Source organism: Metarhizium acridum (assembly GCF_019434415.1).
Source record: "Metarhizium acridum strain ARSEF 324 chromosome Unknown scaffold_13, whole genome shotgun sequence".
Lineage (NCBI taxonomy): Eukaryota > Fungi > Ascomycota > Sordariomycetes > Hypocreales > Clavicipitaceae > Metarhizium > Metarhizium acridum.
The window spans coordinates 2,324,820-2,350,949 of NW_027094016.1; the positions used below are offsets into that span (position 1 = coordinate 2,324,820).

A 26,130-nucleotide genomic window follows, 5' to 3' on the forward strand; every position below is an offset into this window, starting at 1 on the left:
TCGGCCCGTTCTGCTACTCTGCTTGCTGGGTTTAGCATTGACTATTGCTGGCGTGCTGATGGTTTGCTGGTTTTGGTGGTTGGTGCCATTGAGGTTTGTGTGGCTATGTTGGCTACTCACGGGCATTGGTGGCGGGCCGGCAGTTCTGAGTTCGACGATTTTCACCATGCTCGCCGACATTGTCAGTCCAGCAAAGAGGTAAGTGAGCTTGGTCTGAGTAAATGGTGGTGCAGGACGCTGACCGAATAGGGCAAACACATTCTTGCAACTGACCGTGGCCGTGCTCATATCGCAAGCCATCTGTACACCCCTTGCGTCTGTTCTAATGGCGAAATATGGAACAACATTGCCGATTGCGTTTGGATACGGACTGGGACTCAGCGTGTGTTTCATGTGTCCATTTGTCCCAGAGACGATTCATCTCGGCAACTCCAAAACTGCAGACGAGGAGCTGGCATCTGACGAGGCCGAAATGGCTTCACCGCACGTCACGAAACAGAATTGGAGGACGAGAATCTTCTGGTTCTTCTCGTCCAAGAGCAGCGGTCTGAGCCTGGGGCTGCTTTCGCCAACCTTGCTCGCTTCGTTGGCGATTCTCTTCGTGGACAACTTCAACGCCTCAACAATCAATATATTGGTCCAATATGCGTCCAAGAAGCTGTCCATACCAATCTCCAGCGTGGGCTCACTGGTCACCATTCGAGCAGCCATGACGATAATTGTCATTCTCGTCGTGGTGCCATACATTGGAAGGAGGCTCGAAACGAAATGGAGGTTGGACAGCCACTCTCGCGACCTTTGGCTTGCACGGATAACAATGTCCATTTGTCCATTCGGCTTTGCGCTGCTGGCCGCGGGCCAATCCATAATTGCAATTGCAGTCGGCATGGTCCTTGTTGCCATAAGCTGGGCTTGCTGCAGTAGTTTAGTGAGGAGTATTGCGACGGCCATGGTGAGCCCAGAGAGGACATCCGGGCTCTATGCCGTTATCAATGTCTTCCAGGCGGTGGGTGCTCTGGTTGGAAACCCGCTGTTGGCAGAGCTTCTGGCGGTGGATGTAAGGTCTGGTAATGGTTCCATATCGTTGCCATTTGGGCTGGCCTGGGCATTGAGTATTTTGTCATGTGCCATTATTTGGGCTGTGAGGCTGCATCCCACGGCGGCAAGCCAGCGTGGGTTGTCCCTGCGTGGTGGTGATGCCGATGTATTGTAGATGTGTTCCTGGCCAAGCCCACCCTATATTTCTTTTTTTTTGGTCGAAAAAGTAGCTACTTTCATTGGACCTCACGATTGACTCGTCAGGTGTCCCCCATGCTTGTGTAGGCAACAGGGGCAACCCGAGGGCGTGACATTGTTGAAATGGATTGATCCATTCAACACTTGGATTATATCTACGCGCACGAGGTAAACCCTTGAAAGAAATTGAGCCACGACAATTGCAGAGCTCTTTTTCATATGATTCTTACAAGGGTACTCCATACTGTGTCACCTTTGGATTGTCGCCCCTAAGGGTTGTGCGTGATTACTAGTGTATCCTTTGCGGCGATTGTCATAATCTAGACCCAACTTTAAGTACACCAGGTACTCCTGTACTCCGTAGACGAGGCTAATTGTAGCACAGATCAACAGTCCGACCCCACAGTTCGCTGCTCTTCCCTGGCTTTGTCCCGAAGTGCTATTTCTAATTTAACGAGTTACCATTGGCGTATTTCGCGGGCCTTGCCAGGTTAGTCCTAGCTTGGCCTCGGCATGCCACAGCAACAACATGAGACCCCGGCAGCCACTGATATTGTGCCCATGTGTCGTCACGTCCGCAGTTGAGCAGAAACTATCAGACCAGTCAGACAGACATGGTTGAGCTGTGTGAGAGCTCTCTTGTCCATCGTCCATTTTCTCGGTCTCCATGTCAAGATCTGCACATCCAATCTTTCCCTTTTCCTAGTCCACGTTTGCTGTCCGTCAGTCGAATGGCTTTTCTCTGTATTCTCCATTGATTTGAGGCTACCTGTAACCCTCTTATCCCCTTCAGCGATCCTTCCCTCCTTTTTTGGCGCCGACGTCAAGTGTAAGCAAGCCTCAATCCCATTGCCAAGTTTTTGTTTAGGCAGAAAGATTGCTGAACATTGATGGGGGCTTTGGCTGGCTAACCCTGTCCATTGATCGACCCAAACAACCTCCAATCTTTTGGGGGCAGACGTTTTGCGATTGAAAAAAAAAGGTCATATTTCTCAGTCTGTCGCGATATCAAGTGAGGACGCGCAATCATGGCGTCGCAGCGTAGCGCCGACACTCAATACGACGACGACAAGGAGCACAACCCTCACGCCTCTGCCAGTAGATGGCGCCATCAAGAGTCTTCAGCATACCGTCGCCACGCCGGAAATTCTCACGGTCAAGCTCGCGACCCCGTCTTCACCGAGACGACGACTGGCGACCTGGCCAATTTCTTGAATGCCTCAAGAGTCGAGCCCACGGGCGACACCAATGGCGGCGGAAACTTTCAGCCCATTACTGTTGCGGCAGTGCAATCCAGCGACCGGGAGGAAGGCGGCGGCGGCGGTGGTAGCAGCACTCCTCCACCAGATGGCAAGGAGATTGTCTGCGGGCCATTGCTCAACTACCGTCGAATGGAGCAGGATCGCTGGTACGGTAGCGTATTGGTTGTCGCAACGGGTGGTGGAAGGCATATCCTTTATCAACCGTCTCTGGTGTTACGTCGGGCAGACGAACCGGCGTCAAGGCACCCCGACACTGACACTGCCGCCGCCGTCGGGGAAACCCAGTTCCAAGCCCAGCGCCTCTATTCGGATCCGAGAAACACGTTTTGGGCGTTTGAAATTGACGTACCGATCGAGGCGCGAGAAGTCAGGTACGAGTACGAAATTCCTTATGTACGGTACTCCAGAGACCACAAACCTCGAGTCAATAGCTTCTTCGTGCCAGGCAGCCGACGAGTCCATGCGCGTCATGTTCCATTCGTGCAACGGCTTTAGTGTCGGCACGGACGAGGAGGCCTTCAGCGGCGCCCCCCTATGGAGGGACGTGATGCGAAAGCACGAGCGCGCGCCATTCCATGTCATGTTGGGCGGCGGCGATCAGATATACAATGATGGAATCAGGGTCAACGGTCCCCTTCGCCCGTGGACCGACATTCGCAACCCCAAGAAGCGCTCAGAATTTCCGTTCCCAGAAAAATTGCGAGCCGAGTGTGACGACTACTACCTGAAGAACTACATTCGCTGGTACAACTCTGCACCGTTTGCAGTGGCCAATGGCCAGATTCCGCAAGTAAATATTTGGGATGATCACGATGTATGATGTCTTGTCGAAGCTTCTCTCTCGTCAAAATGTGACTGCTAACAATGCTTCGTAGATTATCGACGGCTTTGGCTCATACGTCGACACCTTTATGCGCTGCGATGTGTTTCGAGGAATTGGTGGCACGGCGCACAAATATTATTTGCTGTTCCAGCACCACCTACCGCCACCGCCATCGACTTACACGTCAGACCACCTCGATGCCAATGGCGACAGCCCTGGCCCAGATCCGAACCAGCTGATCAATACGTTCGTTGCGGATCCAAAGCTAGGGGCACAGTATATTCGAGGTACCAAGCCGGGTCCGTATGTTGCTGAGCATTCGCTCAGCCTGTATACACGGCTTGGAGCTCGCATGGCCATGTTGGGAATCGATGCTCGAACAGAGGTGAGTCGAAAGAAGAAGAGGCCCTGTGTATGTCAGTTTCACGACTAATCCTCGCACAGCGGACTCGTCACCAAGTCAACTACCCAGAGACGTATGAGATCATTTTTGAGAGACTGCGCCGCGAACTCAGCGAAGCTGTTAGCTCGGGCCGTCCCATTAAACATTTGATTCTTCTGCTTGGTATTCCCATTGCATATCCGGTGCGTTCTACATGATTAGGCATACGAATAAAAAATAGGAGGCTGGCACAATGGTGACTAACGTGAAAACACAGCGCCTCACCTGGCTGGAAAACATTCTTCGCAGCCCTATTATTGGACCCATCAAGTTCTTGCATCGTCGATTTGGTGTCGGCGGCGGTCTGTTCAATCAATTTGACGGTAGTGTCGATCTTCTTGATGACTTGGATGACCACTACACTGCAAAGACACACAAGGTCGAGCGCAGAGACCTCGTTGAGGGCTTTCAGCAAGTTGCCGCCGAATTTTCTGTCCGGGTTACAATCCTTGGTGGAGATGTACATCTCGCAGCTCTTGGCCGCTTCTATTCCAACCCCAAGCTCAAGTTGCCAGCTGAAAAGGACAACCGATACATGGCCAACATTGTTTCATCAGCAATTGTAAACAAACCCCCGCCACAGGCAGTTGCCAATCTGCTCGCGCGGCGGAACAAGATTCACCACCTTAATGGTCAAACTGACGAAACCCTGCTTGACTTATTTGACAAGGACCCTGGCGAATCAAACAAGACGGCCGACCACAACCACTGCACCATGCCGAGCAGGAACTACGCCATGCTGACCGAGAACTCCCCCAACAATGTCGCAAGAGGCACGAATGGCGAGGCATCAGCCGATGGTGAAGCTCCTGAGGCACAATCATTCATCAGCAAGGATGGCCACTCCGAGATACATCAAGGCGAGGTCCATGCGGGAACCAAGCACAAGTCAGCATCTGACGCTCACGGCCGCGGTAGCGATGGGAGTCTGGATATTCGCATCAATGTCGAGATTGACCAGCACAGCGCCGAGGGTCAAACACAGGCGTATGGGCTGAGTGTTCCATTGCTACACTACGAGAAGCCCGCGACACCAGGACTCAAGACCCATGACAGGTCGGTCAACGCAAGCGGTGGCTTGAGGCCGTGACATGTACATAATTTCTCGTCGGCAACAAACGAACACCTTTGCTCTTCAGGCGACGGCTGCTGCAGGACTTACATGACTAAAGGCCAGTGAGCTCGTGGCTGCATATTTTGGGTTAGTATATTTGCATGCAAGATACCACTGAACGAATACGACGGAAGTGTATAATAATGTTGAACACGCAGCATGTAGAGGGTTGATGAGGTGGGCGGCATCTAACAGGACACATTTTGGTCATGAGCTCCTAAGTAATAATATATATCGGTTTGCTTTGCAAGAGTTCGATGGCTTCTGATTGGATGCCGCAAGCAGTGATCCAGGAGTTGAGGGTTCGGGTGACTCTGAACAGTTTTTGTTGGTGCTCCCAAGGCCAGTTCAGCCAGCGAATAGTGGACGGACGTTGACGACTGACTGACTGACTGACAGTTACGTACATAGATTTGGGCCCAGGGCGCATCAATTGATGCTTCCCGCTCCGCGTCTGCAGCATTTCGTCGGACCATTGCCCCCATCGCGTCATCGGAGCCGGCAACGAAGAAATTATGTTTTATGCGGCCCAGTGTCAGGTGGTCACCTGGACATGGTAGCCCATCCGGCTTGCATTCTGTGAATATTCCAACCTGGCATAATAGTTAATAGCCACGCGGGTTGCAAAAAAGGCAGCACACCTGTGTGTGTGGTTATGGAGGGGCGGTTCAGTACGGTCCGAGATCGGGACCCTTCCAGGACGCCTTGATCAATGCTGCCTAATTGTCCAATCGACGTCAACTGGTGGGCGTTGAAATGGAGCTCCCAAGTGGTTGTCTGGGGGAAACCAATCCCAGCATGTCTGACATCCATGTCGGCAGACGACTAGTAGGTAACGCTGAAGCTGCAGGAGCTTCCGTGCCCAAACGGCACTGATGTTGCCATGTTCAGTGGGTTGGGACTCCACATTCCCACCCCCGCCACAGCAACATGTTAAACCGCAATAAGCCGAGTATGCTGTGCTCTGCTATTGTTCTGGAACGAGACAAGGTGAATAAAGATGCTCCGAATTATGGACCGGTGTGGAACACGGAGCTTCGGGCGGAGGAGGCCAGGTCAATCTTCGTTTCTGAAATAAGTTCCTCCCCCCATTCACGTCCTCATCATTGCTGTTGTGCTTGAGCATTTTTGCTACGTCGAGATTGAAATCGCCCGGGACATGATGAAGTCGGCAGTGTTTACCAGAGCTGGTGCCCAGAGCCTTCGCTCGGCGGCCAAGCCTTCGCAGCGGATGAGCATGGGCACTCTCGCCACTTTCAAGACTCCCAGAGTGGCCAACGAGCCAAACGTGAGTTCACCGCCATGACGCTTGCGGGCGGATGAGGAGGAGGAATGGGGATATGCGATGCTGACTTTGACTAAATTCTAGCACCACTACGCCAAGGGCAGTGCTCAGCGTCAGGGCCTGACTGCTGCCATCGAGAGCTTCCAGAAGAAGTTGCCCATTGAGGTTCCTGTTGTTGTCGGCGGCAGGGAGGTAAGACGATGTTTTTTTTTCTTTCCCCGCAGGCTTCAATCGCAAGGTCGCTAATTCCAAACCCCTAGGTCAAAACATCTGCCGTTTCTCACCAACTAAACCCCTCCGACCACGCCAGCAAGGTGGCCAACTATCACACTGCCACTCCCGCCGATGTCAACAGGGCCATCGAGGCCGCCCTGGCCGCCAAGCCTGCCTGGGAGGCTCTGCCCTTCTCCGACCGCGCCGCCGTCTTCCTCAAGGCTGCCGACCTCATCGCCAACAAGTACCGTTATGAGATTATGGCCTCTACCGTCCTCGGCCAGGGTAAGAACGCATGGCAGGCCGAGATTGACGCCGCCGCCGAGCTGGCAGACTTCTTCCGCTTCAACGTCCACTACGCGCAGGAGCTTCTCACCCAGCAGCCCGAGCACAACTCGCCTGGCTTGTGGAACCGCCTCGAGTACCGCCCTCTCGAGGGTTTCGTTTACGCCGTGAGCCCCTTCAATTTTACTGCCATTGCCGGTAACTTGCCCGGCGCCCCGGCCCTGATGGGCAACGTCGTCGTGTGGAAGCCCAGCGACTTTGCCATTGCGTCCAACTGGCTCGTCTACCAGATTCTCCTCGAGGCTGGCCTGCCCAAGGACGTCATCCAGTTCGTCCCCGGTAACCCAGAGGAGATCACCAAGACTGTCCTCGCCCACAAGGAGTTCACTGCTCTCCACTACACTGGCAGCACTGCCGTCTTTCGCAAGCTGTACGGCGCCATTGGTCAGGGTGTTGCAGAGGGCCGTTACCGATCGTACCCTCGAATTGTCGGCGAGACTGGTGGCAAGAACTTCCATTTGATTCACCCGTCTGCTGAAATCGACAATGCCGTCATTCACACCATTCGGGGTGCTTTTGAGTTCCAGGGCCAAAAGTGCAGTGCCACGTCTCGTCTCTACGTCCCCAAGTCCCTCTGGCCCGAGTTCAAGCAGAAGCTCGTCGCAGAGGTTGGCAAGATTAGCGTCGGCGAACCCTGGAACCATGGCAACTTTTGCGGCCCCGTCATCCACGCCGCCTCCTTCAAGAAGCTGTCCGGCGCCATTGACGAGGCCAAGACGGACAAGGAACTCCAGCTCGTCGCTGGTGGCAAATACGATTCCTCCAAGGGATACTACGTCCACCCAACCATCTTCCAGACCACCAACCCCGCCCACAAGTTCCTGTCTACTGAATTCTTTGGTCCCATCCTGACGGCCTACGTCTACGACGACGCCTCCCCCGACGCCTTTGGCAAGGCATGCGAGCTCGTCGACTCCACGTCCGAGTACGGTCTCACGGGCGCCGTCTTTGCCACCGACCGTGAAGCCATCCGCTTCGCCGAGGATAAGCTGCGCAATGCCGCCGGCAACTTTTACATCAATTGCAAGAGCACCGGCGCTGTCGTCGGCCAGCAGGCCTTTGGCGGTGCCCGTGCCTCAGGTACCGACGACAAAGCTGGCAGCTCCAACCTGCTCACACGATTCGTCAACATTCGTGCTCTCAAGGAAGAGTTCAATGCCACCACCCGGGTCCCCTATCCCAGCAACGAGGTTTAAATCCAACCGGGGCGATTTCCATTGCTGTTTGATGTTCAAAGCCAACGCTATTGACGGTGGGGGCGGAGGTAATAAAGGGTCCCAATGGGCAAGTCCACGACGTGGAAAATGGAAGTGGCCTTGGCGGGAACTGCCGCCTGCCAAAAGAGAAATGTACGATTTATATACCTGGGATTCTCCAAGCACCAAAACCAGGATGTATGTAGGCGCTATGATGAGTTAATGAGGCAGCAATCTACTTTGTTTTTTTTCTTCTGACATGGAAGAGAGGTTTATGACGAAGCAGATGTCAGTGGAAATCCAGAGATCAGCATGCCCTCTCTTGTGGCTGCACACGATACAGTCAACCTAGACGTCAAGAGTTGCTTGATAACGAAAAGAAGCCAACAGGTTATTAACGGCATAATGGTCTCCGAATCCGCAGAACCGACTGATACTTGTGGCAGAAGTACTCGCTGATTGTGTTTCGTCTTGACTGCATCTACCTTGCCTTTCAGAACGTCGTTTTTCTCGGTACACTTGGCCACTCGGACTAGGGGTTCGCCGTCGGCGCATCCGTGCGCAAGTAGAAGGTTGAAATGCGGACACGGATATTTCAGAGCCCTTTTCGTCCCTACGCGTCTTGGAGGGCAAAAGACAACGGGTCAAATTAGACGTGGTCCAATTGTCTGAAGACAACACTGTAAGTATTGAGTGATTGCGTGTCAAACAAATGTGGAATCATAACATCGGGTGTGACGGAGACGATACCAGAAAATATTGAATGGAAAGCTGCGTAACTAGGGAACAAGGAAAGCGGTAAACTGGCGCTGTTCAAGGGAAGCTATTTATGCCTTGGACAGCCGTCGGCTCCCAGCCTCGTCAAAGAGTGTAGCCGCACAGGGGAATGTTGCGTTGCGTAGTGTTGACGGGCTGAGCCCGATATATTCAGCTTGGATAGTGACAAGTGGCAAGTGGCAGGCTTCACTGCAGGCAAACCCAATCGAATGCAATGTCGCGATTAATGAAACCTCCGGAATGCTGCCAAGGCACTTACGGCGGAGATTGTAGAATTCAATCAAGGTTAACACGAAAGATTGGGACCAATCACAAGAGGCAAAAGTCCATGCCCGTGTATCAATTCCCATCGAGCATTTACCTCAGCCATCTAGGAGGACGTCACTACATGGACATGGTAGGTAGTAAGCTTACTAGGTAGTTATATTATCACGGAACAATTTCGCCTTCGGGTAGCACCCGTTTTTACGAGGAGCTCTTATTCAACGCGTGTGGCGGCTGCCAACTCGGTCCCTCAATTCAAGCGAGAATCTTACACCTTTGCTTGTCTAACTAGTGCAAAATCTTGTACCGCTTAAACGCTCCCAAGTGGCATTCCAAGGGGGCCGTCCTCACCCGAGTATCCATCTATCCACTCGAGAAGTGCATCCTCGTTGTCCTCATAGTATTCTGGATAAAATTTCGTCTCGCGACCCCTTGCTTATTTCCAGTCTGCAAACACTCTTCCCAAGTTCATGGCTATACCCTGGTGAAATTCGTGCGTTGACGGTATTCCCGGTGCATCAGTAGGAAGGCCTGCTTCTCCGATTTTACCGGCAAGAAAACGTGCAACGAGGCGCGTGTGAGACCCGAGTGCTTGTTTGTGAATCTTGATCCGGCCCAACATGCTCTTTGTAGTAAGCCTCGGGGTCAGTCACGTCTATCTGGAACTTTGCTTCCCGCTTGGCATGTCAAGGCCTGCCGGGCTCTTGAACTACTTCCAAGTCGCCGATTCCTGTAGCGATGCCGACAAAATAGGCCAATGTATAGACGCTGGGGAGCGATGGAGGCTTTTCGGTGAGAGATTTGGCGAAACCTCGCAACCTGGCTGTGACTGCATCTCTTGGACTCGTCAAGGAGTCCCCAAGTCAGGCATCCATGATTGTATTGACGGGATTGGAATACGCGTAGTGTTATATCATGCTTTCAGACTGGATGTGATTCGTAAAGTCCTTGTTGAACTTGTCGGCCTGGGCTAAAACGCCGAGTGGTACGGTGACCCCGGAAAGCAACAATGCATCTCCAATCAAACACAAAGCCGTGTCGACGCCGTCGACATGGTCGTCATTTTTCCACGCGGCTGCGGCCGCGACGCCACAGCCGACAAAGGGTACAAGGGATGTCATCGCCACCGCCCGATCCGGCGGTAAAGCCAGAGGTAACCGCTGTCTTGCTTTACTCGGGTTAGATTTCCATCATGGCCATCAGCATAAAAGGCTGTCGTAGTGCCACGTCGCGCAAGTGATGGGTATTTTGCCTCGCCTGGGTCAAGAAGGATGTGAGGACGGTGAGGTTCTTAACCCTCTCCAAATATGATATCAGGAGACGGCGAATCGCCACGAATGAGGAAGCCTTGCGCACTCCCATCCGGCATGGGGAGCTGGGCAACGTCCTGAGGACGGCTTGTCGGGTATCGAGGTTGGCAATAAGCCGCGGCAAAGACGGCCGTCAAGACTGTTCAAAGTATTGAACAGAATCTTTGATGAGACGTCAGTATTTCCTAGGTTTGAGTCACTAGATGACGGATGACAAGCTCACCTTGGAATGATTTCTCTTGTCTCCTGTCACACGGATTAGGTCAAGCAAGGATCAGAAGCCCTTTATTACACAATAGGATCACGAGAACTATGGGGCGCACTAGGCACGGGCCGTTTCTTTCATGTGTATGAGATGGTCTCCCCTTGCCTCGAGGCTTGAGGAAACCAAGGACCTTTGACATCCTACGAGATTATCACTGAATTGAGCTCTTTTGCTTCAAGCTCTCTAACGAGCCCTTGTCACAGACATAATGATTTTGCTAACATGACAGACACCGTGGCATCTGTAACCAGTCATCCATCAGTGAGTTACATTTCCCCCTTCTCAATTTTTTACAGCAGTTTTGATGAGTACGTGGACACCACCAGTTCCTACTTCTGCGCATACAAGTCTGGGCGCAAGAAACCAAGCGAGCGCGTTAGCTGTAGCGGTAACTTGTTTAATAAGTCTAGTGATGGGATAGATCAGTAAGATTTTGGCACTGCTTCAGTAAATCCACCGCCATCTTGTGTCCTCAGTCTTTGCGAATGTCTCTGCATGTCGAAAGATCTGATCTGGCTCACAGAGAATGACGACATGACCAAATCTGTTTTGACGACACTCTTGCTGCGGCTTGTGATGCGGCTTCGCCTTTTCTTTTTCGAGCCCACAAGATGAGCGATGCCAAAATACACATCACCGCACCAATGACGTCAAGCACGTCTTAGGATAGTTCCTTGGATAATCTCACAGAGTTTACTCATACAAGCGTTCGGTCGCCAACCCGTAATGATTTGTAGTTTGTCATAACTAGAGGGCTTATAAATGTGACCATATAGGAACAGTGCAATTTTCGACTATTCCCTCCCAAGTGATTTGGCTGAGAGTGTTCAGGGTGAACCTAGAGTATCTTTGAAGCATCGCGTCGATGCGACTATTTTAAGTCAAGGGCTGCCAATCCTTTACGCTCGCAAGACCCTTTGCATCGTTAGCACCCCTGCATTAAATGCTCTCAAACCACTGCAAGTTGTAGGAGGAGAAAGTATCTATCAAAGGAGTCGGACGAGAGATGAAAGTACATCCAATTCATGACAAGTAATTGGATGCGCCTACATGTTCAAACAATTTTCAAACTTGCCTGTTTCGGGCCGTCCTTGCTCTCGTTCTACAACCGACTACTGTCGCGCAAAGATTACATACTGGTGAGATGAAAGCTTCATCAGTCTTTAATGAAAACCAATATTTGTTACGTATTTTCAAAACGGGTTATTCACCGTAACTGGGATCTGCCATGTTGTCACGCGAGGTAGGAGGCGATCCAAGAACAGGGCCGAGGAGAAAAGAAAGGAGATGCCAGAATTAGGTATCAATGCCATCGTCAGAGAAACAGGGAATGCACTCTCACTATAGGGTATATTAGGAACGGACGCAACACCGGTTGGCTCCGAGGTTGCACTTGCGACTAGATTAGAAGATGCGTAGTGTGCTGTTAATAGGATATATGTCAGACAATTGAGGGTCACAAAAGATGGAGTATAATGGCGCCGAAGGCACCAATTGTATTGAACGAGGTTATTTAAGGAGCATCATACCTGTATAAAAGAGATTGCAGTGGTTGCCTTGTATAGATGATAATCTGATTGTACTCGGAGAGAAGTCCGCTACCGGGTGCTTGATATATGGTAATATGCCCATATTAAATATACATTATAATTTGAACACTTGTATCTAGTACTTCTGTAAGATGTGTCTTCTCTGCTGCACAACACAAATTTCCACTGTTCCTCGTACTGTCTGTCGAGCGTGAGAGTCGATTGCTTCGGTGGCACGGCATTGCAGCCGAGAAGTGGGGGAGACGAGTATGTACGATTGGCTAGCACGTCATGGACTACCTGGGCAGGTAGGTAGCCGGCATGATTCTGCCGACGCACATGGCTCCTTCTTCCTATGCCAATGCAGGTTCTTCTCTGTGTGCGCAAGTTGCGATTCAAAGGCTACCCTGAACCCATCGAAATGGGACAAGAGGAATCCATGCGACTATGCAATTTCAGCCCTTGAATCTTTCTCGTATCATGCATCCGGGGAATCTACCAGGTCGGTGGAGAGACTCGTCGCCTTGATCCAGTTCTGCACGAACCATGGGCAATATGCTGGTATCGTCGAATGTCCAATGGAGTGATGGCTCTTCAGATAGTGCGGGGCGAGCGTAGAGAAAGACGGATTCATCACGTCAATCCAGCAAGTCATATGGCAAGCAAACATGTCAGTTGTCAATCAATCGCATCCAATATCCAATCCGGCGTGAGATGGCTCGGGCTACCCAGCAGGCTTGCAGTTGGATCCATTCGACGCGTCACTCTAGACCTCATGCGGAGCCCAGACAAAACGTCAATACGTTCGAATTACGGAGTACAGTGCAGTACAAAACTCGTGTACGCATCCAGCCCGGCGAAAAGTTGGTGAGATCAACATGGGGCAAAGATATAGTTGACCCAGCGTGTGATTTAGGGTGCCTTGGCGATTGAAGTACTCTAGCATGCCAAGGTGGCGCACGCAAACTTCCCAAATTGAATGGTGCGACGCTTGGGTCACAGAGTGTTCCAGCACGAACCGCCCATGCAACAGATTCACACATGGTACCATGACATGGCCGCAATAGCTGGGTCCCAGCACGTGAAGAGGACGGCAGCTGTTGAGCACGGCTTCTCTCTTGATCCTGTTCTGGAATCCAACCACACAAAGTTGAGCCCGTCCAATCAGTCATCATTTTCATCAGGCCAGGAACGGCAAGAAACCCAGAGCCCTTTGCGGCTTCTTTAGATGAGCACGTGCTCGCTGAACAGGACCTCACACGACATGCCCAAAGCCAACGCCACTCAGAGACCCCGGAGCTCCGTTTTGAGATGGTGGATTTGAGCTGGGTCCGTGGGCCAATGGACGTTTGCCGACATTGTGGAGTCTACGACAATGCCGGCCCAGCTTGGAAAGAATTTGGCGGTAGTCCCTACGCCGCTTGTGCGACAATCTGCACCGGTGCCAGGACCCTGCTCCAAGCCTTTGGAGGCTCGCCCATCCCGGATGCATGTGGAAGACACATGGGCCTAGGCGCCGCTCTGATTCGTCAGCCCTGACATACAAGCTCAAAGGGCACGCGACCAATTTCTCCATGATGCTTGGTCAATGGCCGTCTTGGATGGTCCCCCGTGGCCGGCCGTTTCCTGGCCCCGTGGGAGAGGAACGAACGGGTTGAGGGGTTCTCACCAGGTCCTGCCCACGGGGTGGGCGGATATGATCCATCCCGGGTGTTCAGGGAAAATGGGGGAACGAACATATGGGCCATAATAATAAGCCTCGCGCCTAGTCGCTAGACCCAAGTGTTTTTCCTGGAGGAGCCGAAGAGGTGTACATTCGATGAGTACATGCGTGCATGAGTGCATGCGTCTTGGTTTTAGTATATTCAAGTGTCCTTCCTCCATCTAGTTTCCTCGTCGTGCTTGGAAAATCACCCTCTCATTCTCAAAGCATCCATCTTCCTTCTCCCCCCCTCAAATCCCCCTCAAATTCCATTCTCGAGATTACTTGTCAGGAATCTTGGGGTCCCGGGCAGTGGCACTTTTCTGTGTGTCTTATTCAACTGTCCAGTTGCCTCCGTCCTTGGTCGGCTTCGAACACTCAATTCCCACCACTTACACGACCGTGACCGTGTAGCACCTTTGCTACCTGACACTCAACTCCCGGCCACTGCGTTCTCTCGTCGCCGAGGAAGCAAATAGACACGAGAACGAATAATAAATACCTTTGGCGACATACGTTATAGAGGCAAAAAAAAGAAGGCTCGAGTCTATATATTGGTAATACAGAAACACAGTCCAAGGCACCACGTCCAAACAGACAATCACCCACTTTACTCGGTCACGACAGTCTCCCAAGGTTTCCACACAACGATTGACAGACTGAGCGTCCCGGATACCCCATAGACGGAGGGACAGATACCCGGGTGGCTTGACCTGGCCTGTACACTCACTTGTTGTTGCTCGGTACTTGTCCGACCTGGGTCCGTGATCTAGCTTAGCAGTCCCAGAAGAGTGGAAGGTTGGCCTGGCCGCATCAACGACAGTCAATTGCTACTTACTGCTCGTGCAAAAGCACGAGACCTCACGCGACTGCGCCAATGCCTCGACCGGCCCTTCCGCCAACCCCTGGCTCTTCCACAGACATCAAGGGACAGGACGGCGCCCAGCAGCTCTCATCGATTCATGTTTCTTTCGAACTACCTCCCCCTGCAATTCATGATGCTTCACGCATTTCACCTACCAAATCCAAGCACACCTCGCCCGCTCCGACAGCGCCTTATCCAGCCACGCTAACCTCATCTTCCCCGCGGACCATATATCCTCTACAGGCTGCCGAGGCAGTCAAATCACGCCGTCGATCGTCTGCCGCCAAGGACGCCAAGGACGAGTCCTCCTTTACTCTCCCGCCTCCACCCACTCGATCGCGAAAGATTATCCAAATGAAGCCCCGAGCACAGGAGGAGGCAGCGACCGAGGTCTCCTCGACCAAAGACTCTGGCAAGGCCGGGGGCAAGGGAGCCACCGGAGCGGCAAGGACGGCAGCCATCAAGAACAATGCGACCGCCGATGCCGGTGGGGCTCAGGGAAAGAAGAGGCAACCCAGCGCCACGAGTGCGGCTGGACGCAAGATTGCCAGGAAGACTGCCCACAGTCTGATTGAAAGACGACGTCGCAGCAAGATGAATGAAGAGTTTGCCGTCCTCAAGAGCATGATTCCTGCTTGTACGGGCGAAATGCACAAGCTCGCCATTCTCCAGGTCAGTCTATGCCGGTGCGCCCCCCATCCGGCCAACTTGGATGCGGGCGCCGCCACGGTCGTGATTAACAAATCGTTTGCAGGCTTCGATTGACTACGTGAGATACCTTGAAGATTGCGTTGCCAAGCTCAAGGCACAACATGGAGAGAAGAGCAGGGAACAGGCCGCACGCAACCCACTGCCTTCGATCCGTGACTTTCATCCGACGTTTCACGCGGACCCCTCCGGCGATGTGGACATGTCCGACTCGGACACGGCGTCGCCTCTCTTCGCAGCCCAGCCTGACCACGCACACCCGCCAATCTCACCGGCTCTGCAACCAGACGATGTTCGGCACCGACAGCAGTCATACTCGTCCGTGTCTACTGACCAGCGACACTATAGCTTCAGCACATCAGCCGGAGGAGCTTCTCCTGCATTCGGACCCCAGCGGCACGGCGTCTACTCACAAAGCAGCGCATCTGGGTCGACGCTCACGAGCCCGGCCCTGAACCCGCAGTCCGATCTCGACCAGGAAGCCTCTGCAGCGCTGTTGATGTTGACCAACGACAGACGTGGCACCAATCCCGCCCTCAACGCTCGGGGCCTGTCGGTCCGAGACCTGCTCAGCACTTAGAGAAGAAAAATCGTTCCCAATCGTTTCATCTCTTGCCTGAGTCGGGCATGCATGGAAAAATAATGATCGAATAGACTAATGATGCTCCATCCCCTGTTATTATATTACGCGAATGAATCGAAACCAAGATTGACACCGTTGGCGTCGGCGTACATGATACCCCTTCTTCTATATTCTATGGAGTCTACGACACCGGGGAGGCGACGCGGGGTTTATATTTGACTTTGGCCGTCACTTGCTTTTGTATACGGATTGGTTTGCTCTCACCTGTTTTGTGTCAAGGTCGCGTTGAGGAGCCTTTCTTTCTTTTCTCTTGATTTCTGCACAGTTCTGTGCTGACATTAGACTGCCTGCACGGCGGAAAAACGGAAGCGGACTAAAGCAGCGTGTGCTGTTAGTATTCGTAATGAATGATACTGTTTGAGCTAGTTTAACACGATTCGACATGGCATCATTGCGAGCTTGGAATCAGCGATGTATGGGTATCCAGTTACCGATTAGAAAGGCAACTAACTGCAACTACCGCCGACCAGCTCCGTCATCTAGAGAGCGCACCCCTTTTCAGTCTTTCTCTGTATCCTGAATGACTGAGATCACATAAGGAAGCGTCTGCAATGCCCATCACCGAGCTCTCAAGCCTTGTACCGCTCCGTGCCGGCAATGTCTTTTTCGGCATCTTTCAACAAGAAACTATTTGCTGATATTAGCCTATCATTCAAGCCCCTGGGACGTCGAGACGGGCGCAGCTTACTTGTACCACAGGATCGTAGGTCCAATCGTCAGCATATGCCACAGACTATGAGCATCAATACACCCCAGCCAGGGTGGGAAGTCAAACAGCTCCATACTCATGGCAAACATGACCCACGCGACAACCACACCGGGCACAATCGACCAGAGGCTCCCGGACTTTTTGAAGCTCGTAACACTGAACCAACTCCACAGGATGTTCTGCACGATCCCAGCTGCGACATTGGCCGCCATGTTATACGTGTAGTCCCACCGCACACCTTTCAAGTACGCCACGTGGAATACATACAACATTACGCACAGCAGCGTCCATGCGCGAAGGATGGATCGCCGTCGAGGCGAGGGCCGGTCGATTCGGAAGATGCGAATGGGCGTGTAGTACAATCCGTAGAGAACGTTTGCACCTGCGGCAAAGTAGTCCAATTCTTCCGTGAGTTGAAAGTCGCGCGTGTGGAAAATGGCGCTAAAGACCCAGCTGGCGATTCCAACGTGGGCGAGCATCACGTAAAACGGACGCAGGCTGTACGTCGCTGGGATTCGAGCGCGCACTTTGGCAAGGCCATGCCAGTGCGCATAGAGGTTCCCCAGGGAGAAGAGCACGGAGAAGGGCTCCTGCATCCCGAGAAACCGGTAAAAGGGCCATTTGCCGTGGAATTGGACAATGGGCTCGCGAGCGGCGACTCGTTGGGCCGTGACAATGTGCTGGCACGTGTAGTCACATTCGGAGGCGCAGTTCCAGAGGAGGAGGCGACGGTGGGCGGCTTTCCTTGGCACGTTAGCAGGCGTACGTCTTTTTTTTTCTCTTTTTTTTTCGTGATCCGAGCCGGGGCTTCAGGACGTACGAATGGGAGTATGGTCCTTGCCGGGACCGCAGTTTTCAGCTTTGCAGACCTACCATCGGTTAGCTACGCGTCGGGGAGGACGTTGACGGGCGACATGCCTCGAGGCACTCCCTGAATGCCGGCGAACGGTCTCCAATCGAAGCGTGCGACACGCCACAAAAGACGAGCAAGAGGAGGCTCAGGGAACACAGGGATAGGGTGGTTCCCCATGGCCGCCTCCTATCGGGCGCCATTGCAAAAGCATCGATGGGAGGGGAGCAAGAAAGAAAGACAAGCAAGAAGGCAAGAAATCCGACACCCAGGGAAGACGGGGTTGGGAACCGAGAAAAAGGAATGCGCCACGGAGCGCCGGAGATGGAGGTGTGAAGTGACGCTGACCCTGGAGGGGACCCCGATGTGGCACTTGGCGGGGGCCGACGGACCAGGAGAAAGGAACGTTATCGTCACATCACTGGTTGTACGGAGTACTCGCTGCTGTAAATGACGTTGTGCGCAGATTCAGGCGATACGGGAGAAGGCTACGTTTGATGCGAAATATGTTGGACAGCTGGATGGCTCTATCTACTGGGTAGTTCATGACACGACATTGACTTGGTGTTCTGATTGCAAGTGCAAGACGGGGTACGGAGTATAGATAGATTCTCTACACGCTCTGCCGTTTGTCTTCCATCGAAGAACAAGTCGTGATGGACGCTTCGGCACTGGCTAGTACTGTACACAAGTCATTGCAACCCATCTCATCAAACTTTGCATAAACGTCAATGCAAATCTTTTCCATTGCTCACCTCTTATTGCTCACCTCTTGGCCAGACCAGACCGCCCTGGCGCCTGGGTGCCTGTGCGGACGGCCCCCCACCCAGACACCGGTTGCCCACGGCAACCCGCGGCTCTGTGATTGGCCACTTGCCATATCCTTCAAAATATCATACCCAAAGGTTCCCATCCGCCCTCCCTCTTGTCAATCCAACCGACGCGATAACATCAACTAAAACATTTTCGACATTTTCGAAATACGTGTGCGAATCAGTATCATGGGAACTCCCGACACGTAAAGAAGCCCGAATTCTCTACCATTTACCGCAATTCGACCTTCGAAATCACCAGTTGCATTGTCACAGCATACACTACCAACCCACGCGTCCTGCAATGGCGACCGCATCGCCGACACCAATGGCCGCTGCCGGTGCTGTCCGGAGAACTTCACAACGCCAGGCCTTGAGACGCCCTGCCTCGCGACAGATGGTTAGCAGAAGCGAGAGTCAAGCCGCCGCCGCTGCTACCGCTACTGCCGCCGCCGTGGCCCCGGCAAGTCAATCACCACGTCAGCAGCAATACCACGACGACAGCTCAGAGGATGAAATCCCTGTGCCTATGAAGCTCAGTGCTCTCACCAAAGCTCTACTCAACGATGACGCCCCGGAACCTGCCAATAGGGAAGCCTCACCGCCACGCACGAGACGACGAACTAGTGCGTTGAACAACAATTCGTCTTCGGCTGGTGTTGTTGGAGCCGGACCCCAGGACAGACGACATCTACGATCTGGAAGTGTGCAGCCTGCGGATGACAAGCCCGCAAAGGCCGCCGATACAAGCCAAAATCAAGAGGCTAGCCCCGTTAGGAAGAGGGTTGTACGTCTGGGCAGTAACCCGCATAGCTTGAACCAGATGGGACCGGGCAAGAGACGTTCTGCTTCCATGTCTCGCTCTACAGGACAAAAGGCTGCCGCATCATTACCTAGCCGGACAAGCAACAATCATGAAAAGCCTGCAGAGGAGGAACCAGAACCACAACCACAACCAGAGCCGCAGCCAGAGGTCAACACCCCGTCACACCCTGAACGGGTCGTGCGAATTGCTACCGGCTCATCGGCTAACAGGAGTCGGATTGGCTCCTCCGGACCTTCATCTGGACGGTCCAAATTTGACCGTTCTGTGGCCGACAGATCGCATCTGGAAGCCGAGTATGATCAGTTGGAAGCACCCGAGAGCGCGGTGCGGGATTCTGGAAGCCACGGCAGCGCGTCGCGATACCCGTCGACGCGGAGCCGCCCCGACGATATCAACCCGCAGAGCTCCATGCGAGTCAAGCGAGTTGGCAAGCTTTCGGGAAGCTTTTTGAGCGGACCAGCCAGGAGAGGCAGACGGCGTCAAAGCGACGAGGAGGGCGAAGGCCATGTAGACGGAGACCACGCCGTCCCCAGCCACGAAGCTGAGCATGGCCTCCAGCCAGCAGACGAGGCGCCCGAATCGTCCATCTACCACGAGGCGAACCGGGACTTCAACTCGGGAAGCCCTGTCAGCGGCAGTGCTGCTGCCAGAGCCAGTCATAGGAGACAGGCGCCTGGTATCGAGTTGCCCGACCTGGGTTCGTCAAGGCGCTCATCCCGCGGAGTTCACTTTGAGGCTCGACGGGATGACCATATTACGGTGCCGGAAGCGATGCTACCCAGGCGCATCGAGATTCCGTCCACAAACGACCAGGAGAATGAGTATCCCATTACCTTCAAGAGGCCGGTCAAGGTGGCCGCCGACCCGGGCGTAGAAAAGCCCATTGCCCGGCCGCTGCATGTTGACCTCGGCAGCGCCAAAGCAGCATCTCCCGAGCGGAAACCTCTGGCCTCCATTGCGAACAATACACCACACCAATCTGCTCCCCCACCGCCGCCCAAGATGTCCGTCTTGGAGGCGGCTACGTCGACGGCTGGCGCGGCCACAACCACCCAGGCCAGGCAACGTCGAAACGTGCTGCGGGTCAATGGAAAGTGCTACACCAGGCTGGAGTGCCTTGGTCGAGGCGGCAGTGCCAAGGTGTATCGGGTGACGGCCGAAAACGGCAAAATGTTTGCTCTCAAGCGAGTGTCCTTGGAGAATGCCGACGACAACATCATCAAGGGATACAGAGGCGAGATTGATCTTTTGGGCAAGCTCAAGGGTGTTGACCGCGTCATCGACTTGTATGATCACGAATTGAACTCGGAGAAACAAGTACTTACTTTGGTACGTGTCCCAGACTGGAAAGCCCGCCCCTTGACGTTCGACTCTCGCTAACAACTTGATAGCTTATGGAGATGGGTGAGCTGGACTTGAACAAACTCCTCACGTCTCGACAGAATTCTGAGACGGCCAAATTCGATCCTGTCTTTGTGCGGTTCTACTGGAAAGAGATGCTCGAGTGTCTGCAATCAGTGCACCAGTACGAAATTGTCCACTCCGACCTGAAACCGGCCAACTTTGTCCTTGTCCAGGGCCGCTTAAAACTCATTGACTTTGGCATTGCCAACGCCATCCAGACCGAGGAGACGGTCAACGTCCATCGCGAGACCCAAGTCGGAACACCCAGCTACATGTCCCCCGAGTCACTGATGGACGCCAATAACCCGCGCGGAGGCCGCCTCCCGGGCCGTCCCAAGCTCGTGAAACTCGGCAAACCAAGTGACATTTGGTCCCTGGGCTGCATCCTGTACCAAATGGTCTATGGCGTCCCGCCGTTTGGCCACATTGCCAACCAAATGGCCCGGTGCCAGGCCATCATCAACTGGGACCACACCATCGAGTTTCCCTCGCGAGCAGTCGGAGGCGTCCCCGTGCCGCCGTCGCTGCTGCGCACCATGAAGCGCTGCCTCAACCGAGATCTCCACATGCGCCCTACATGTGAAGAACTCCTTCATGCCTCTGACCCCTTCCTCTACCCCTCCGAGTTCAATGAAAAGGCTCTCCCCATTGACGAGGAGCTGCTTGGTAGAATCATCCAGAGTGTCGTCACCCGATGTCGCGAGCGGATGCCCACCGAGTCCGAGGGCGCCAGTGTCTGGCCACAAGCGTACTGGACAAGTATCAGAAAGGCAATGGCGGGGAGGATGTAGCCGTGTATTCATCATGATTCTCTTTATTTAATGTCGAAAAAGGGGACTTTGTGTATTCCCCCCCTTTTTTTTTGTTTCTTGCTTTACTTTTGAAAAACCAGACTTGGAAAATCAGGCGGGCATAGCTTGGTGTTTGGGAGTCTTTTTCGTGTCTTTCGTTTGGCCGTGGGCTATTTTATTCATTATTAAGGGGGAGGGGGGATGTGTGGTCTAGAGTAGCGTTCAGCACCTCCTCTTGTGAGACTTGTTATTTTTTAGCTTTCCAGATATCCAATCTGTGTGGTTTTGTGCGAGTGTCGAGATGTGCATCACAGGTGAAGGTTGGCGGCTGGTTACGTTTGACGAATGTATTATTGTACAGCCAGCGGCCTCGCTGGTATTGATACATGATGCATGCCAGTATACAGAATTTGCTCACGCGACTCTTCCCTCCCCTTTCCCTGACCACTGGCTACTCGACGTCCTCCAAAGTCTTGATGTTCAGCTCTGAAATACGCAATATGGTGTACCGATGCTTGCTCTTGGCCTGTCTCTTCCTCCTCTGCCTCCGCTTCTTCTTGATTTTGACGCGCATCGGCTCCGACTCGACGCCCAGCACTGTCGCTCGACACTCAAAGACGCGCTCGTCGATGTGCGGAGCCCCCTTCATGGTATAGTCGCGACTGCCGATCACACTGGCTCTATTCAACCGCAGTACGTCGCCCGGAAGCACGCCCGGCATGCGGAACGGAAGACGGATCTGGTCGCCTTCCTGGACGAGATAGGGGAAGCCGTGGATGTGGACGGTGATGTAGTGGCCCGGCTGGGCGACGAGGAAGGGGAGCAGGTTCTTGACCGAGTCCTGGATAGGGGTCGGCGGCGCCGCAGGGTGACTCTTTTTGAAGGCTAGCGGGCGGACTTGGGCATCTGTTGGGTTCGGGGCGTTGTTGACGTGCCGTTGGTTTGTCGGCTCGATGATGGGTGGCGTGCTGTTGAATGCCCGGCTGCGGACGGGCAGGGCCAGCGTCTGCGGGAGTCGGGGGGCTGATATTGGCGCCCGGACCTCCAGGACGGAGCGGAAGAGCGCTCTGCTCATGGCGATGCTGCAATTGGCGTCTCTCTGTTGGTGAAGGGAGCCTTGAGCTGTAGGCTCGTCCCACGCTGCAGTCGTTGGCAAGTCATGACCCAAAAAGTTTAGGTGAGCTTTGGTCGGAGAAGTGTTGTGCCGGGCTCCGCCAACTGCCTGCCTCTTGTTTTTTTTTTTTTGGGCGGTCGGCCGAAATTTCAACCTGGCTCCACACTCCATCTCGACCACCCACGGCCAAAAGTCCCAGAATCGGGCAACACAGTCAATATGGTATGTGTTTTTTTCCCATGCTCTCTAAAGATGTCATCTAATCGAATTTGCAGCCTCAGAACGAGTATATGGAGAGGTGGCGCAAGCTGCATGGCCGCCGCCTGGATCACGAAGAACGAACCCGAAAGAGAGCCGCCCGTGAGGGCCACAAGGCCTCCCAGGATGCACAGAATCTGCGTGGCCTGCGGGCCAAGCTGCACCAGCAGAAGCGGCACAAGGAGAAGATTCAGATGAAGAAGGCTATCAAGGCACACGAGGAGAGAAATGTCAAGACTGCCGACGAGAAGGAGCCCTCAACCCCCATGCCCTCGTACCTGCTCGACCGGACGAACCCGTCGACGGCCAAGGCCCTCAGCAGTTCCATCAAGAACAAGCGAGCGGAAAAGGCGGCCAAGTTTAGCGTCCCGCTGCCCAAGGTCCGCGGCATCAGCGAGGAGGAAATGTTCAAGGTGGTCAAGACGGGCAAGAAGATACAGAAGAAGGGCTGGAAGCGCATGGTGACCAAACCCACGTTTGTCGGACAGGACTTCACGCGAAGGAACCCAAAGTACGAAAGATTTATTAGGCCGATGGGGCTCAGATACAAGAGGACAAACTGCACAAACGCCGAGCTGGGCGTCACGGTGCAGTTGCCCATCATCGGCGTCAAGAAGAACCCGCAGAACCCGCTGTACACCCAGCTGGGTGTTTTGACAAAGGGTACCGTCATCGAGGTCAACGTCAGCGAACTGGGCTTGGTGACTGCCGGCGGAAAGGTTGTGTGGGGTCGATATGCGCAAGTGACCAACAATCCTGAGAACGATGGCTGCGTCAACAGCGTGTTGCTCGTGTAAGGTTAAGGGGGTGGCACGGGCGACCAGGAGGCTTCGGGATGCCGTTTCCTGTGGGATATATCGTTTGCTTCTTGTTGGTTGCATATAATGGCGTTGGGGCGTGTTTTTGGTTCCAGAAGAGATCATGACGTAAGAAAAAGAGGATGTGCGCGGAATGCTCGTTGAGCGGAATGGAGAGATATGCACTCTATAAACAAGAGGATTGTCGAATACATGGAGGCTGACGCTTTGCGTGATGGCAATGGAACGCCTTTTGACGTGCTTGTGATGTAGGTAAACGTACAGATATGACGCTACTTCGTGTGTGTTCTAGGCACTAAGTCAGGTATGCTTGGTTTTAGGGGGTATTTTTGCCAAGCTGGTTGACATTTGGGCTGTGCGACTGATCCCTCTATTGATGCTTCTCTACTTTGCTGCTCAGCCCAGCCTCTCATGTTGTTTGGCAGCGCCTAGATAAGATAAGGTGGCGTGGGCGGGCCGCTTGCGGGGCAGTCGTTCATTGAAGGCGGTAGCCCGATAAATTATTTTTCTGCCCGGACAAAACCTGCAGCCGTCCGTCTGTGGTGCGACTCTTCCTTGCGGTCAGCGACCCAAGTTACCAACAGCTTCCCTTTCACTTTGTGCCGTCACTCCCCGTCTCGGAATCTTTGCATACCTTGTTTTTACCCTCATTTGCATCTGTCAGCGGTATTTGCAGCCACAATGACTGGCGACAAGATGGACGTGGAGATTGCCGAGCAGCGCATGAAGTCGCTCGAGCACAGCGAGCAGCACTACTTCAAGAGGTTGGTTGTGTGCCATTATTCCCCGGTGTTGACAAATCGCAAGGAGGAATAATTAAACAAAAAAAAAAGAGAGAAAAACAAACGCATTGCTAATCCATCTTCACAGCTATGACCACCATGGTACGATTTTACCGTCCATTCGTTGTTGTACAGTCGTACATTACTGACATTTGCGTTGCGCAAAAAGGCATCCACGAGGAAATGCTGGTGAGCTTTTTGCTGCCCCCCCCCCCCAACCCAACGCTGCATCAGGAACCGACGACCCAAGCTGCCTGTGCGTCGCAGACAAGCATGTAGCGGTAGCTGACACTTTGGAAACTGGTAGAAAGATGAGGTCCGCACTCGATCCTACATGAATGCTATTATGCAAAACAAGCACCTGTTCAAGGACAAGGTTGTTCTTGATGTCGGCTGTGGCACCGCCATTCTCTCCATGTATGTTTGACCGGCCTCACCCTGCGACCAGAGCCGCCGCCCCGTGTCTCCTCCCACCTGTCACTTTGTACCACAATGACCGCACGCATCTTTGTCTTCCAATATCCCGCAGTGAGACTCACGCTGCGCCAGGTTCGCTGCCAAGGCCGGCGCCAAGCACGTCATTGGCGTCGACATGTCGTCCATCATCTTCAAGGCCCGCGAGATTGTCAAGGTCAACGGTCTCTCTGACAAGATCACCCTGATCCAGGGCAAGATGGAGGAGATTGAGATGCCTTACCCCAAGGTCGACATCATCATCTCTGAGTGGATGGGCTATTTCTTGTTGTACGAGAGCATGTTGGACACTGTCCTGTATGCTCGCGACACCTATCTCGAAAAGGACGGCCTCATCTTTCCCGACAAGGCCACCATTTTCTTTGCCGGCATCGAAGGACGGCGACTACAAGGAGGAAAAAATTGGGTGTAAGCTTGAATATTCTTTCCCCTGTCCCCTCGCTCACCGGCAGGCACTGACCAACACCACCTAGTCTGGGACAATGTCTACGGCTTCGACTACACCCCTCTCAAGGAAACCGCCCTCTCCGAGCCCCTCGTCGACACCGTCGAGCTCAAGACTGTGGTCACCGACCCCACGCCCGTCCTCACCCTTGACCTCTACACCTGCACCGTGGCCGACCTCGCCTTTGCCACGCCCTTCAAGCTCGCCATCAAGCGCGACGACTTCGTCCACGCCCTCGTGTCGTGGTTCGACATCGACTTCACCGCCTGCCACAAGCCCATCCGCTTCTCTACCGGCCCCCACACCAAATACACTCACTGGAAACAGACAGTCTTTTATTTCAAGGACGTGCTGACGGTCCAGGACGGCGAGGAGATTTCGTGCAATCTGCAGGTCAAGCCCAACGCCAAGAACCGCCGTGATCTGGACATTGATATCCAGTATGAGTTCCAGCCGGAGGACTCTACCCGAGCATCTTCTGGGCAATGCTCGTTCCACATGTGCTAAGCATATACGACTCAAATGAACGTGGTGGAGGAAGAAAATCTCACGGGTACAATTAGCATGGGAGAGAGGGGGGAAAAATTGATATGGGATCATCAATAGTTGCATAGCTGAGAGTCATACTGCTCGGAAATTTCAATACATGAGACGGGGACCCAAAGAAAGGGACGCGAGAACATGTAGACGGGAAGAGGACGATGGGAGCTGGACGGCGTAATTTCTGTTTTCTATTTTATTAGGCTTGGCTCGCCGGGTTTAGTCGGCTTAGATAGACGTGGCAATGATGTGCATTTGGCATCGGAATTCCATCTTCGGCTCGTAAAGAGGAACAAGAAAGATAAAATCTCCACAATAACTGCATCTC

At 53.4% G+C, this 26,130-nt stretch overlaps 10 protein-coding genes across 10 annotated transcripts; 8 read left to right on the top strand and 2 right to left on the bottom strand.

The window, feature by feature from the left end:
• Positions 1-325: 325 nt before the first annotated feature.
• J3458_003319 (uncharacterized protein) lies at positions 326-1,213 on the top strand (the record flags this gene model as incomplete). The annotated part of the gene is made up of 1 exon (XM_007813457.2): positions 326-1,213. The coding sequence occupies one exon, from the start codon at positions 326-328 to the stop codon at positions 1,211-1,213; it is 888 nt and encodes a 295-aa protein (XP_007811648.2).
• Positions 1,214-2,264: 1,051 nt separating this feature from the next.
• J3458_003320 (uncharacterized protein) lies at positions 2,265-2,993 on the top strand (the record flags this gene model as incomplete). Its single annotated transcript, XM_066117688.1, has 1 exon — positions 2,265-2,993. The coding sequence occupies one exon, from the start codon at positions 2,265-2,267 to the stop codon at positions 2,991-2,993; it is 729 nt and encodes a 242-aa protein (XP_065977478.1).
• Positions 2,994-3,409: 416 nt separating this feature from the next.
• Positions 3,410-4,853, top strand: J3458_003321 (uncharacterized protein; the record flags this gene model as incomplete). The annotated part of the gene is made up of 3 exons (XM_007813456.2): positions 3,410-3,706; positions 3,766-3,906; positions 3,981-4,853. 3 exons carry the CDS (start codon positions 3,410-3,412, stop codon positions 4,851-4,853), a joined length of 1,311 nt encoding a protein of 436 aa, XP_007811647.2.
• A 1,183-nt stretch (positions 4,854-6,036) lies between these two features.
• On the top strand, positions 6,037-7,916 carry PUT2 (1-pyrroline-5-carboxylate dehydrogenase; the record flags this gene model as incomplete). The annotated part of the gene is made up of 3 exons (XM_007813455.2): positions 6,037-6,165; positions 6,247-6,354; positions 6,423-7,916. The coding sequence occupies 3 exons, from the start codon at positions 6,037-6,039 to the stop codon at positions 7,914-7,916; spliced, it is 1,731 nt and encodes a 576-aa protein (XP_007811646.2).
• Positions 7,917-14,640: 6,724 nt separating this feature from the next.
• On the top strand, positions 14,641-15,916 carry J3458_003323 (uncharacterized protein; the record flags this gene model as incomplete). The annotated part of the gene is made up of 2 exons (XM_007813454.2): positions 14,641-15,300; positions 15,383-15,916. 2 exons carry the CDS (start codon positions 14,641-14,643, stop codon positions 15,914-15,916), a joined length of 1,194 nt encoding a protein of 397 aa, XP_007811645.2.
• A 135-nt stretch (positions 15,917-16,051) lies between these two features.
• J3458_003324 (uncharacterized protein) lies at positions 16,052-17,850 on the bottom strand. Its single transcript, XM_066117689.1, has 5 exons — positions 17,607-17,850; positions 17,509-17,557; positions 16,668-17,427; positions 16,431-16,606; positions 16,052-16,292 (listed from the first exon to the last, which is right to left on the bottom strand). Exons 1-4 carry the CDS (start codon positions 17,739-17,741, stop codon positions 16,549-16,551), a joined length of 1,002 nt encoding a protein of 333 aa, XP_065977479.1. The 5' UTR covers positions 17,742-17,850; the 3' UTR covers positions 16,052-16,292; positions 16,431-16,548.
• A 277-nt stretch (positions 17,851-18,127) lies between these two features.
• On the top strand, positions 18,128-22,545 carry J3458_003325 (uncharacterized protein). The gene is made up of 2 exons (XM_007813452.2): positions 18,128-20,505; positions 20,568-22,545. The coding sequence occupies exons 1-2, from the start codon at positions 18,655-18,657 to the stop codon at positions 21,369-21,371; spliced, it is 2,655 nt and encodes an 884-aa protein (XP_007811643.2). The 5' UTR covers positions 18,128-18,654; the 3' UTR covers positions 21,372-22,545.
• Positions 21,823-22,446, bottom strand: J3458_003326 (mitochondrial 54S ribosomal protein bL21m; the record flags this gene model as incomplete). Its single annotated transcript, XM_007813451.2, has 1 exon — positions 21,823-22,446. The coding sequence occupies one exon, from the start codon at positions 22,444-22,446 to the stop codon at positions 21,823-21,825; it is 624 nt and encodes a 207-aa protein (XP_007811642.2).
• Positions 22,546-22,658: 113 nt separating the features above from the next.
• NSA2 (Ribosome biogenesis protein) lies at positions 22,659-24,576 on the top strand. Its single transcript, XM_007813450.2, has 3 exons — positions 22,659-22,707; positions 22,761-24,325; positions 24,432-24,576. Exons 1-2 carry the CDS (start codon positions 22,705-22,707, stop codon positions 23,538-23,540), a joined length of 783 nt encoding a protein of 260 aa, XP_007811641.1. The 5' UTR covers positions 22,659-22,704; the 3' UTR covers positions 23,541-24,325; positions 24,432-24,576.
• HMT1 (Nuclear SAM-dependent mono-and asymmetric methyltransferase) lies at positions 24,243-25,414 on the top strand (the record flags this gene model as incomplete). The annotated part of the gene is made up of 6 exons (XM_066117690.1): positions 24,243-24,325; positions 24,432-24,445; positions 24,513-24,532; positions 24,651-24,760; positions 24,893-25,225; positions 25,291-25,414. The coding sequence occupies 6 exons, from the start codon at positions 24,243-24,245 to the stop codon at positions 25,412-25,414; spliced, it is 684 nt and encodes a 227-aa protein (XP_065977480.1).
• Positions 25,415-26,130: the final 716 nt, after the last annotated feature.